The sequence below is a fragment of the Megascapheus bottae genome, chromosome 35 (genome assembly GCF_031878675.1).
Source record: "Megascapheus bottae isolate mThoBot1 chromosome 35, mThoBot2.hap1, whole genome shotgun sequence".
NCBI lineage: Eukaryota > Metazoa > Chordata > Mammalia > Rodentia > Geomyidae > Megascapheus > Megascapheus bottae.
This window is the reverse complement of record NC_143543.1, coordinates 285473-297692: the sequence shown is the minus strand read 5'-3', so window position 1 is coordinate 297692 and position 12220 is coordinate 285473. Positions and strand designations below refer to the sequence as shown.

The 12220-nt window shown below is 60.7% G+C and overlaps 1 protein-coding gene and 1 long non-coding RNA gene across 2 annotated transcripts in view; one reads left to right on the top strand and one right to left on the bottom strand.

The window, feature by feature from the left end:
• Lrp6 (LDL receptor related protein 6) overlaps window positions 1-1225 on the top strand; it is a 79662-nt gene extending 78437 nt beyond the window's left edge. The window contains exon 23 of the mRNA XM_090324490.1: window positions 1157-1225. Within this exon, the coding sequence (XP_090180616.1) occupies window positions 1157-1211 (55 nt within the window). The 3' untranslated portion in view covers window positions 1212-1225. The remainder of the gene's footprint in view (window positions 1-1156) is intronic.
• LOC150042438 (uncharacterized) lies at window positions 209-3179 on the bottom strand. Its single transcript, XR_016533613.1, has 3 exons — window positions 3109-3179; window positions 2434-2539; window positions 209-272 (listed from the first exon to the last, which is right to left on the bottom strand). It is a non-coding gene; the product is annotated as an uncharacterized LOC150042438 (long non-coding RNA).
• Between the last annotated feature and the right edge of the window lie 9041 nt (window positions 3180-12220).

Genomic DNA, 12220 nt, shown 5'->3' with positions numbered 1-12220 from the left:
CGGCCGCCTGGAGCCCCGCTGCTCCGGTTCTGTCGCTGCCTTGTCTTACCTGCCTCGCCAGCCGCGTCCTGGGGCCACGGTGCCCTGGGGCCCTCACCTAAGAGGGTGGCCGGCTGGGAGAGGCCACTTCCTCACGAGGCCCCGCCCCGCCCAGGGAGCGGTCGGCCTTTGCCCCGTAACTTGACGCTAAAATGTCTTCCACCTGTACCTGTGGGTGTCCCGGATGCTCTGTCCTCTTCTGTGTGCCCCAGGGCGGGTGCTGGGTTCCTCACCTGGGGAGGGGGGCAGCGGGGAGGGGCGTGAAGCACCACTGTGGGCTGAGATTCCCCAGCTCCTGAGGATCCCGGTTCAAAGTCAGCCTGGGCAGGAAAGTCTGTGAGACTCCTGACCCTCAACAACCCCCCCCCAAAAAAAGACACCCCAAAGTGGTAGAGAGCAGAAGCTCAAGGATAGTGCCCAAGATGGTGAGTTCACGTCCCAGGACTAGCAGAGAGAGAGGGGGGAAAGGGGGAGAGAGAGACAGAGAGACAGACAGAGACAGAGACACACAGAGTCAGCGCACACGCCCTGGGCCCAGCGGCCACGAGCTGACACTCTTGCTGTGTGCTTGGGGTGCCCTGGGATCTGAGCTCAGGCCTCATGTGGGCCACGGGCTCTCCTGACCCCTCCGGCTCTCCTGACCCCTGGCCCCAGCTCCTTTTCTGCCCCTGCTTTTGATAGACCTCCCCTTTTGCCCACCAAGCTCTCTGGATGGGCTGCTCTCGGTGGGTGCTGGAGGGGCCGGGACGCCTCACCCAGGATAGCCGCTGACCTGCCTCGCTCAGCACCTTTTCCAGAAGTCACCCCTACTGCCCTTTGGCCTGGGACACGCTGGGGGTTTGCATGGGGAACTGAGCCCAGAGCGTTGCTCAGAGGAGGCCCGTGCTCCCCACGAGGCTCCTCCCCCGTCCCCGTGCTCCTCACGAGGCTCCCCTCCCCCCCATGTCCCTCAGGCCCCGCACCTCTGCACCCCCTCTCCCTGGCTGGGGCTCTGGCTGGCTTCCTAATCTTCACAATTGCAAATCCATCCTGAACCTGTGCTTCCTTTGCCACCTCGTTTGCCTTGAAACGTGGAAATGCTATTTTTAATTGCACACAAATCTCTTTTTTTTTCCAGTCCAAGAAGTTTGTGCCTGAGCTTCCTGCTCACTGGCTGGTGCTCTACCAACTGAGCCACGCCTCCAGCTCAAGGTCTCCAGAGGCTCCAGGGAGGATCCGAGGCCGGCAGAGGTAAGAAGTGGATGGCTAAAGGTTGCTATGCAAAGGTGACATGCAAATACGGACATGCAAATGAGGCATGCAAATGAGCAGCCGCTGCTCTCGAGAGCGCCCGCTGTGGGTGGGCTGGGGCGACGGGGTCCTGTCAGAATGGCGGGCCAAGTGCCAGGGAGTCCCTCTGAGCCCCACCACGCTGCCCAAAGCACCCCTACTTCCCTGTCGCCCACTCCACCGCCCGTCAGGGGCTGGCGTCTCCAGGCTTGGGAGAGCATCTGGCTCAGGGCTGGTCTCGCCCGGGACTCAGGGCCCTGGCTCTGGGTTCTCACTTTGGGTACTCTGGGGTGCTCTTGGGTGTTCTGGGTACTGATTCTGGGTGCACGGGGCATTCTCTCTGGGTGGTGCATTATTTATGTGGGTGCTGTGGGTACAAGTAGAGAGAAGAGGCAGACACCCAAAGGAACTGGAGTCATCGCTTGGCCTTTCCTGCCCCAGGCTGGCGCTCTGCCACTTGAGCCACACCTCCACTTCCAGCTTTTTGCTGGTTCCTTAGAGCTAAGACTCTCAGGGACTTTTCTGCCCAGGCTGCCTTCAGCCCTCGGTTCCCAGCCGCCAGCCTCCTGAGCAGCTGTCCCTGCTGGGGGCTCGGGCAGGTGTCTGGGAGGCAGCGGGTGGGCACCGGGTGCTGTTTGGACATGAAGTTAAGTTTCAGGTAAACAGCACCAGCGCCAGTGCGGTGTCTCATCTCAAAGGGATGGGTTTTCTTCTTTTCTTTTTGGTCATTTGTGAGGCTTGCCCTTGAGGCCTGGGCGCTGACCCTGATGGATTTGGCTTCAGGCTGGCACTTTACCGCGTCTGGTTTTCTGGTGGCTCGCTGGAGATCAGACGCTCATGGGCTTTCCTGCCCAGGCTAGCCTTGAGCTGTGATGCTCAGATCTCAGCCTCCTGAGCAGCTGGGGTGGCAGGCGGGAGCGCCAGCACGTGGCTGCAGTGAGTTTTCAGTACTCTCCACGTGGGAGAACACAGTGCTGTGCGAGGGGACTGATGTGCTCTCCGGCTCCATGGCACCGTGCCATGCTCTAAGCGTTCACTGACACCGCCTTGCACCCACAAACAGATACTTGATTGCCAATGAAAAGCCACGTGCACCACAGGAAGCAGCCTCCGGGCCTGGCTTACCCGCCGGCCATGTCCTCAGCCGGGGCCCGGTCCCTGGCTGTGTGTGACGGGAGGCCTGGGTCATGAGATGCGTGGTGCTGGGTGATGAGCTTGGCCACGCTCTGCCCTGGAAGAGAAGAGCCGGCTGGGATGTGGTTTTCTGGGGGTTCATAGGATGGGGGGAGTGCCCTGTGTGTGAGCTGCGGGTCCCCCTCTGGTTCTGGTGACAGGTCCTCCCTGCAGGCCCCTCCCTCTCTGCCTGACTCTCATCCCTGGGTCACCCTCCACGCTCCGTCCTCCCTAACCCATGCACGTGCTGGAGCAGTGCTCCCCTCTCCTGTGGCTCAGCTCCTCTCCACACACAACTCCACCAATCCGCAAAGGTCATTCGAAAGCACTTGGGGTGTCCCACCATCACTCCCCCAAACCCTTCTGCTCAGCTTAGCGCTCTTTTATTTTCTGGGGAGGGGAGGGGCAGCCGGGCAGGGAGGCCCTGCAAGCGTCTGGAAAGATCCCTTCTGTTACCACAGGTTCCGCTGCCTGCCCGTGGCTCTGCGGGGTCGCCGCTATTGGGCTGGCTGCTCTGAGGACTCTGATTCCCCTCCACCCCCACCACCCCCTGTCACTTGGGGCCTCTGGTCCCCAGGGCCCTGGTCCCAGGCCCTCTCCGTCTGCATTCAGCCCAGTCCAGCTCACCTCCCTTGACCAGGCTGCTCACATCCTCCCTGAGTTGTGGTGTCGGGTGATGGGCAGAGCCGAGTTTGGGCCCCAGCACCCAGGCCCTCGCTGTCCTCCCCGTCACAGTGGTTTCCATGGCTCCCCGTGGAGCAGAGTTCTCTGGGGCGGCTGCTCTGCGGCCAGTGGGGCCTGGCACACTGATCCCCACGTTAGAACCCTCGTCATGGCGCCCAGGGCTCGTTCGTGCCTCTAATCCCTGCTTCTCCGGACCCCGAGATCTGAAGGATCACAGTTTGAAGCCAGCTCCTGGGCAGGAGAGTCCGCCAAACTCATCACCCACAACCCACCCCAGAGCCAGAAGTGGTGGGGCAACCACAGTGGTAGAGCGCCAGCCGGGGGGACCCACGTGAGAGCTCACGGCCCCCAGCTCAAGTCCCAACTGCACCCAGTTCAGAAGATCAGAAAGTCCATCTCTAACCGAGACAGTAAATTTTGTGCCGGATATCCAGGCAGAGGAGGACGGGAATGGAGCGCATGGGAGGGCGTGGAGAAGGGGCCCCACGGCGAAACTACCCTGCTCTCCCCTACCGTGCCCTTCAGAGCCACGTGGAAACTCAAACCCAGGACGTGGCTCATCCAGGAGCCTCTGGGGCCCCCTGCAGGCCGAGACCCTACAGGGGGACGTGGGAGGTGGCCCTGAGACAGGAGGAATGGCCCTGAGATCCTCCCTGCCCTTGATCAGTAGAGCTGGAGAAGACTCCAAACGTGCAACCTCAGCTTCGGGGGGCGGGGGGGGGGCCACGAGAACCCGGTGGACTGCGGACGGTTCTGCCACCAAACCAAACCCCAGCGCCTGAGATTTCCCCAGCAGAGCCGGCCTTGGGTCGAGCTGCACCGACACACCTGGCCACCAGGCGGGGCCACACACACACACACACACACACATACCACACACATACACATACATACACATACATACACATACACACATACACACACCACACACATACACACACATACACATACATACACACACCACACACACATACACACACATACCACACACATACACATACACACACATACCACACACATACACATACATACACATACATACACACACATACCACACACATACACATACACACATACACAACACACACATACACACATACACACACCACACACATACACATACACACACATACACATACATACACATACACACATACACATACACATACACACACATACACACATACACACACCACACACATACACATACACACACATACACACACATACCACACACATACACATACATACACACACCACACACACATACCACACACATACACATACATACACATACATACACACACCACACACATACCACACACATACACATACATACACACACATACACATACACACATACACACACATACCACACACATACACATACACACACATACACACATACACACACCACACACACACATACCACACACATACACATACACACACATACACACATACACATACACACACATACACACACCACACACATACACATACATACGCATACATACACACACATACCACACACATACACATACACACATACACACACCACACACACACACACACACCAAACACACATACACACATACCACACACATACACATACACATACACACACATACACACACATACCACACACATACACATACACCACACCCATACACACAAGGCACACACCACACACACATACACACACATACACACATACATACACAATACACCACACACATACACACGTACAGGCACACACACAGGCACACCACACACACACAGGCACACACACAGGCACACACACGCACACCACACACATTTCAAGCAAAACCCAGTCACTAGGAAGAGTCACCACAGAAACAGTCTCACATCATCTTTGGTCGTCAGTGTGTCTGGCCCCCTCTTTTGCGTAGCAGGATCAGAATGTTCCCACCGACCCCCCTTCCTGTGGGCCTGGAGCTTCTCTCTGCCCTCGTGACCTGGCCTGGGGTCCCCGGCCTCCATCTTCCGGGGGTTTCTGGTGGGTGTGGAATTCCAGGCTAACGGTGTAGAACTGCCAGGGAGCCGGCCGAGTGCCTGGGGCAGCTGGCTTGTTCTGTGGTAGGTGGTGTGCACGTGCGTGCGTGTGTGTGTGCATGCCCATGTGTGTGGTGTGTGTGGTGTGTGTGTGCCCGTGTGTGTGCGTGCGTGTGCATGTGTGCACATGCGCGCGTGTGTGTGCACGTGCGTGCGTGTGTGTGCATGCCCGTGTGTGTGGTGTGTGTGGTGTGTGTGTGCCCGTGTGCACCTGTGCGCCCATGTGGGGCCTTCCGTGTGCTCTTAAGATCCTTTCTGTTTTTCCTGTGTCGGTCTCGGGTCTTGAACTCGGGGCCTGGGCCCTGTTCCTCAGCTTCTTTTGCTCAAGGTGTGAGCCATGGTGCCTGGCTTTCCTTCACCCCTACCCCCAGCCCACCCCCAGCTCCCCATCCTTCTCCATCCTCCCCGACTCCACCTCCCCATCCTCCCCGACCACACCTCCTCCATCACCACCACCCCACCTCCCACCCTCCCCCATCCTCCCGGCCCCCACCTCCCTATCCTTCCTGCTTCCCACCTCCTCCATCACCACCACCCCCAGCTCCCTCTCCTCCCAGCCCCCACCTCCCCCGCCCCACCTCCCCCATCCCCCTTGCTCCCACCACCTCCTCCACCCCCCCACTCCACCCTCTTCCTACCACCCTCCCTGCCCCTCTCCCATACCTGACCTGTTCCCTCTCCCCCGTCCTTCCTGCCCCCTCTCCTCCCCACTGCCTCCATACCCCCTCCCGCGTCCCCAGCCCCCCACAGGGTACAGGAAGTTGTTGGGAACGGCAGGCTCCTTTCCCTCAAGCGGGCCTTCTGGTAAGTCTGGGATGCAGTGCAGCGGCAAACCACGGAGACAGGAAATGACATTCCACATTTTTATCGCTCAGCTCCGCCAGCCTGCATGTGGGGAAAGAGGACGGGACAGCCTGCGGCCACCTCTTAAAGGCCCAGTCCCAGCCTGATCGCGTGGGTGGGCGTGGGTGTGGGCGTGGGTGTGGGTGTGGGCGTGGGCGTGGGCGTGGGCGTGGGTGTGGGCGTGGGCGTGGGCGTGGGCGTGGGCGTGGGTGTGGGCGTGGGCGTGGGCGTGGGCGTGGGTGTGGGCGTGGGTGAGGCCTGCTGCCCCCCCCGCACTTCCCTAGGAACACCCAGGGCAAGGAGGGCTTGGTCAGGATGGGAGCCCAACACTATTGACAACAGGGGGAAACTGAGGCACAGGGCAGGGGACCTGATTTCCTCCTTTCAGGACTGTCAGGGGAAAGTGAGACTGGACGCCCTGCCACTGTGTCAGCCAGGGGGCAGCTGGGATGGGACAGCCTCAGCCGGCCATGGTGACACAGACGTAACCCTGTCAGGGCCACGTCCTCCAGGCAGGCCAGTCTACAAACCCGGTCTGCCACCAGCTGCAGCAGGGGGACCAGTCATCGATCGGCTCTGCACTGTGGTTGCTCCGCCTCCCTCCCTCCCTCCCTTCCTCCCTCCCTCCCTCCCTTCCTCCCTCCCTCCCTCCCTCCCTTCCTCCCTCCCTCCCTCCTTTCCTCCCTCCCTCCCTCCTTTCCTCCCTCCCTCCCTCCCTCCTTTCCTCCCTCCCTCCCTCCTTTCCTCCCTCCCTCTCTCCTTCCCTCCCTCCCTCCTTGCCAGTGTACCAGTCCTGGGGCTTGAACTCAAAGCCTGGGCCCTGAGCCGGTGCTCTGCCACCTGAGCCACAGCTCCACTCTGAGCTTTTGGTGGGTTCCTTGAAGACGCCTGTCCCGTGGGCTTTCCTGCCTGGGCTGGTGTGGAACCCTCGCTCGGGTCTGCACGGAGCTGGAGACGCTGCCCTCCAGGGGGCCCGGGGGTGGGGCCCACGTGCCCGGAGCCCACACCTGGTGAACCCCAGGCCCTTCCAGCTGTGAGCACACGGCCCGTCTAGTCGAGGGAGTCACTGCACCGGGGCCCCCTGACCGCACAGCAACCTGGCCTCTGGTGGCCCAGTGTGCGTCCCGGGGTCGGGTGTGCGTCCTCGGGTCGGGTGTGTGGCTGGGGTCGGGTGTGTGGCTGGGGTCGGGTGTGTGGCTGGGGTCAGGTGTGCGTCCCGGGGTCGGGTGTGTGGCTGGGGTCAGGTGTGCGTCCTGGGGTCAGGTGTGTGTCCTCGGGTCAGGTGTGCGTCCTCGGGTCGGGTGTGTGGCTGGGGTCGGGTGTGCGTCCTGGGGTCGGGTGTGTGGCTGGGGTCAGGTGTGCGTCCTGGGGTCAGGTGTGTGTCCTCGGGTCAGGTGTGCGTCTTCGGGTCCCGGGGTCGGGTGTTGGTCCCGGGGTCGGGTGTGGGTCCCGGGGTCGGGTGTGTGGCCTCTGGTGGCCCGTATGCAGAATGGATTGGGGTGGGGAGGGGGAAGTTACAAATCTAAAATCTGTGCATTTCTTTGAAGAGGCTGAAAAGTTTTTCTGCCAAGAACTTCTGTTTCGCTACCCCCCCCACCCACCCCAGTCTCTTTTGTTCTAGAAAGTAACTAGGAGAGAAATCAGGAAAACTTCTCCTCAGATCGCTCAGCATCTAAATATACCAATATACAAAACGTGGTAACTTTCTGAAACAAGTTATACATTATGTATTTTTTTGTTCCCAAACGAACAGCATTGCTTTATATCTGTAAAGGGCACTAAAAATAAGCTTTGCATGTACTTCAATCTCTGGCCCCTAAGTTTCTTTGAAGGAAAAAAACAAAACCAAACCCTTTTTTTTGTTCTCCCATGGCTTAAAGTTTTGGAGAAAAATATATATCTCAACTTTTGCTTTGTTCCACTCCTTTTCCTGAGACGGGACTGGAGGCCGCTGTCTGGCTGGACTTCTACCCCACGAGCCACACCTCTGACCCCGTTGCTTTGTGCTTGTGCGGCATGTATGGCCGGCCCTCGCTGCCCCGGGCATTGGCCAGCCTTGGTTCTCCTGGACGTGGCAGGCCCACGTGGCCCTGCAGCCCCTGGGGATGCTGCTGCCGCTGCCGCCCCGCACGGCTGGAGCCCATCTCTGTGCCAGCTGGCCACGGCTGCCACCCGGGGCCGGGCAGGAGTTCTGGCTTCAGGTCAAGACGGAGGGGTCGGGGCCCAGGGTCCCAGGCGTGGCCACCGAGGCGAGGTGGCCTCCAGGAGGACTCTTGCCCCCTGGGGAGCCTTAGCACCCTGTGAGGCTGTGCCTGGTCCCGCGCTGCCCTCTGGGGGCAGAGGTGGACAGGACGGGGCCCCAGTGAGCTCCGTTGTGTGGTTTTGGACACTGCCTGCCCTGTGCCCTCCCCTGCACTGCCTGCGGCAGACCCTCCACCCTCCCCTTCCCCACCTGCCACGAGCCCCCTGCCCCCGGCCCCACGCCCTCCCCCACCCCCATGGAGCAGCTCTGGGGGAATCTTCTCAGCCTCTTCATTTTAGTTGCTTTATTGTCATTCGTAATGAAGGGAACGCCCGACTTGGGTTCAAATTTCCTTCTGCAAAAATTTCTCCCAAATCCTTTGGGGATGTGGAGGGGAGCTTGGAACAGGAATCCAGAAGCTTCCTTCTGTGGGGGGCAATTTCCTGTTGTTGCAGGAGGAAAGGCCCCCCCAGGACCCCCCCATGTGGAGCCGTCTTAGGGGGAGTCAGGGAACAGGGGCCTGCAGCGCCGCCGTCCCTCGGTTTCCTCCACCAGGGCCAGGGGTTGTGTGTCACGGCCGGGAGCCTGGCTCAGAAGCCGCCGCTGCCCCCGCTGGCACGGGCTGGGTGGAGGGAGGGGATGCGCCCAGGCCCAGAGCCAGAACATGGCTGCCAGCGCCGACGAGCCCGGGAACCTGGCCCAAGCAGAACTGCTAAGATGAAAATAAAAAGAAAGCACAGCCTGGGCTCGAGCCCGCGACTTGGCAGGTGGTGGTGCAGGAGGGGAGATGGGGGGGGGGCTGGCAGCATGCACGGAGCTGGCTGGGACGACGCAGTGCCAGGCCCGGGATCTCCACGCTCGCCTCCACCGGCAGGCAGTCAGGGTGTGGCGGGGCACACCTGTTCTCCCAGCTCCTCCGGTGGGAGGACTCCCGGCCAGGCCCTGGCCCCAAGCAGAGGACGCACAAGAGTCAGCGGAAAGCATGAGCTAAGGCAGAAGAGCCTGGAGGCAGCGGGTGGGGGCAGAGCCCGGCCAACCCCGGTGGGGCCAGGTCCTAGAAGGGGTGGTGGTGATGGTGCATGGAAGACACACACAGAAACCCGCGGTCAGAGGCTCTATTCACACGCCTAAGACAGGACAAAAGTGAAGGCATGCGCCACCTAACCAAGCACGGAACTCATGGTGCTAACGGCTCGTCCAAAAGTGGCAACCCGAAGGCATGCAAAGCTGAGGCGCCTAAGAGAAGTCAGGGAGCGTGGCCTCGTGGTGGAGTGCTCGCCTGGCATGCACGAAGACCTGGGTTCAACTCCTCGGCTCCACATACGCAGGCAAAGCCGCAAGTGGTGCTGTGGCTCAAGTGGTAGCGCTCCAGCCCTGAGAAAGTCCAAGGACAGCGCTCAGACCCCGAGTTCAAGACTGGCAGGAAAAAAAAAAAAAAAAAGAATAAATCAAACCAGCGTCATTTGTAGCTCCGGTGACAGGTCTGCTTCTCCCACTGCAGTGTTGCCTGAGCTCCGGTCTCAAGTTGCGATGTGAGGCGCCGGGTGGCTTAAAGCCCTGTGGACGTGTGTGTGGACCGTGGACGTGCAAACCACCTGGAGCCTGCAGGACACTTGGCCAGCTCTGCTTTGGTTTATGTTCGGCGGCACAGAAGCTTGGCCTGGGGCTGGCTGCCACCGGCCATGGAGAACAGGGTTCCCTGTGTCCGGCCAGGCGGCTACCAGCCATTGGGAGGGAGGCCACGTGTCTCTGGACACCAGACTGCTTTAAAGCGCCCGCCGCCCCCCCACAGGGCGCCCCCAGACGGAGCCTGACCCTGAGATGCAAGTGGCTCGTCTCTGGGGCCACGACCTCCCGCTCTCCCGCGTTCTCCTCATCCAGGAACCAGAAGGTGAGGCCACAGGGCAGCCGAGGGCAGCTCCGGATGGAGCGGCTGGCACAGCTGCCAGTGTTTGCCTGTCCAGACTGATTTGCCTTGCCGCCATGCAAATGGCCGGAGCCGGCTTGCTGGAGGAGGAGGAGGCTGGGGCGGGGGAGGCTCGCCTTTCCCTTCTGGGCCTGACCCCACCGACCTCCATCCTCCTGTCACCGCCTTGCTGGTGGCTGGGACCAGGGAATTCCCGCCAAGGTGGAGGCCAGCCCTCGCTCTTCCCGGGGCCGGCGGGGCCCGGTTTGCCATTCACTCACCTTCCCGCTGGTGGTGAGCAGCATGATTTCTACATTATTATTTGCCAGTCTGGGGGCTCAGCCCCGGGCCCGGGCACCATCTCTAAGGCTGTTTGGCTCGAGGCTAGGTCGCACTCTACCCCGGAGCCACAGTGCTACTTCTGGTTTTGTGTGTGTGCTACTGAGGAATCGAACCCAGGGCTTCACGCATGCCAGGCAAGCACTCCACCACCAAACCACCTTCCCACACCACCAGCGGACACGGGCAGCTCTGAAACCTTCAGGTGTCAGAGACCCCGGGAAGCCGGCGCTCGTGGCTTCCAGTTCTGGCCAGCTTCCGAGGGCTGCACTGACTGACCACGTGCACTCGTAACTAGCAGTGGACTGCCGGGCACAGTTCTCACCCCGCCTGCCCAGCCCCTCCCTCGCCAGCCGCGAGCCCCCGGCGAGGGCATCTTCCCCAGCGACGGGTGGCAGACGTGCTGAGCCCCTGGCCAGGGTGGCCGGGCCCGGCTGTCTGTGTCCTCTAGGACTGTAGTTTCAGGTTTGGTGGTCACATCCCCGGGGGGTGCGGTGTGGGGGTGGGGGCCCCTCAAATTGTGCCGGGGGCAGCAGTTCTGACATTCGCAGGCCAGCATGGAGGACGCCAGCCTGTGGCCGGCTCTGACAGTCACTGGCTCTGGTGTGGGACTCCTGGACCCCACCTCACAGGTCCAGCCGGGACTGGCATGCTGGTCACTAAAGACAGAAACTTGGGACTTCGCTTTTTTTATAAAAAATTTATTGAGATGATGTAATTATAGGCTTTTCTTTAAAAATTATTTGCAACTCACTGGCCCTGAGAAAAGGCATTTTTTTTTTGTTTTTGTTACATTCATTTGATTCAGTCCCTTATAAACCCCACACCTCATAAACAAGAGATTAGAAACTAAACCAAAAGAAAAAAATGAAAAAAGAAAAAGCATTTGAGATTCGTTCTGTTTTGCCGACGGGCACAGTCAGGGAATCTTCCAGGATGTTCTCTCTCGGTGTGGTGAGAGCTGCACAGCTCTGATGCAGGCGGGCCGCGTTAGGGGGCCACCCGGCTCCAGGCAGAGGGGGAGCGGCTGGCGGGGTGGACGGCAGCTCTGATTAGCACCGAATGCCAGGGAGAAGGACCTGCGTTTGTCGTCCTCCCAAGCCTCTCCTCTTGGGGTTCCGGCGGGCTGGGCGCCTGGTCTGTGTGGGCCCTGGCTGGGCGTGGCGAGGCGGCCAGCAAATTCCACCCAATGCAACAGAGCCCCATTTGGGCGACACGTTAGTGTAGAGGGCACTGGGGTGGAGGGTTCTGGGCCTGCGACCCCTCTCTTCCAGTGCGGACCCTCAAGGGTCATGGGGATTTAGGGGTGCTGCCTGGGGGACCCCCAGCCTCGGGTCAAGCCTGAAGTGTTACTCTGCACATCCCAGCCAGCTCAGGCAAGCGGAGGGGAGGGGGAGGGGCGGGGGGCAGGGTGGTCCCAGAGGACCGCGGGGACCTGGCCGCCTCCCCGCCTGCCTGGGGTCCGAGCCACCATCCCGACTGCAACGGTGGGGTGATCGGAGTGGCGTTGAAGCTGGGTCCACACGAGGGGTCCAGCAGCCCCCCACCCCGCCCCTCAGAGTGGCAGGCGTGCACAGCTGCCTGGAACCCGCTGGGTCTGCGGTGGACAAGCCCCGGGCCCCAGAAGGCGGGGACGCCCACGGGAAGGG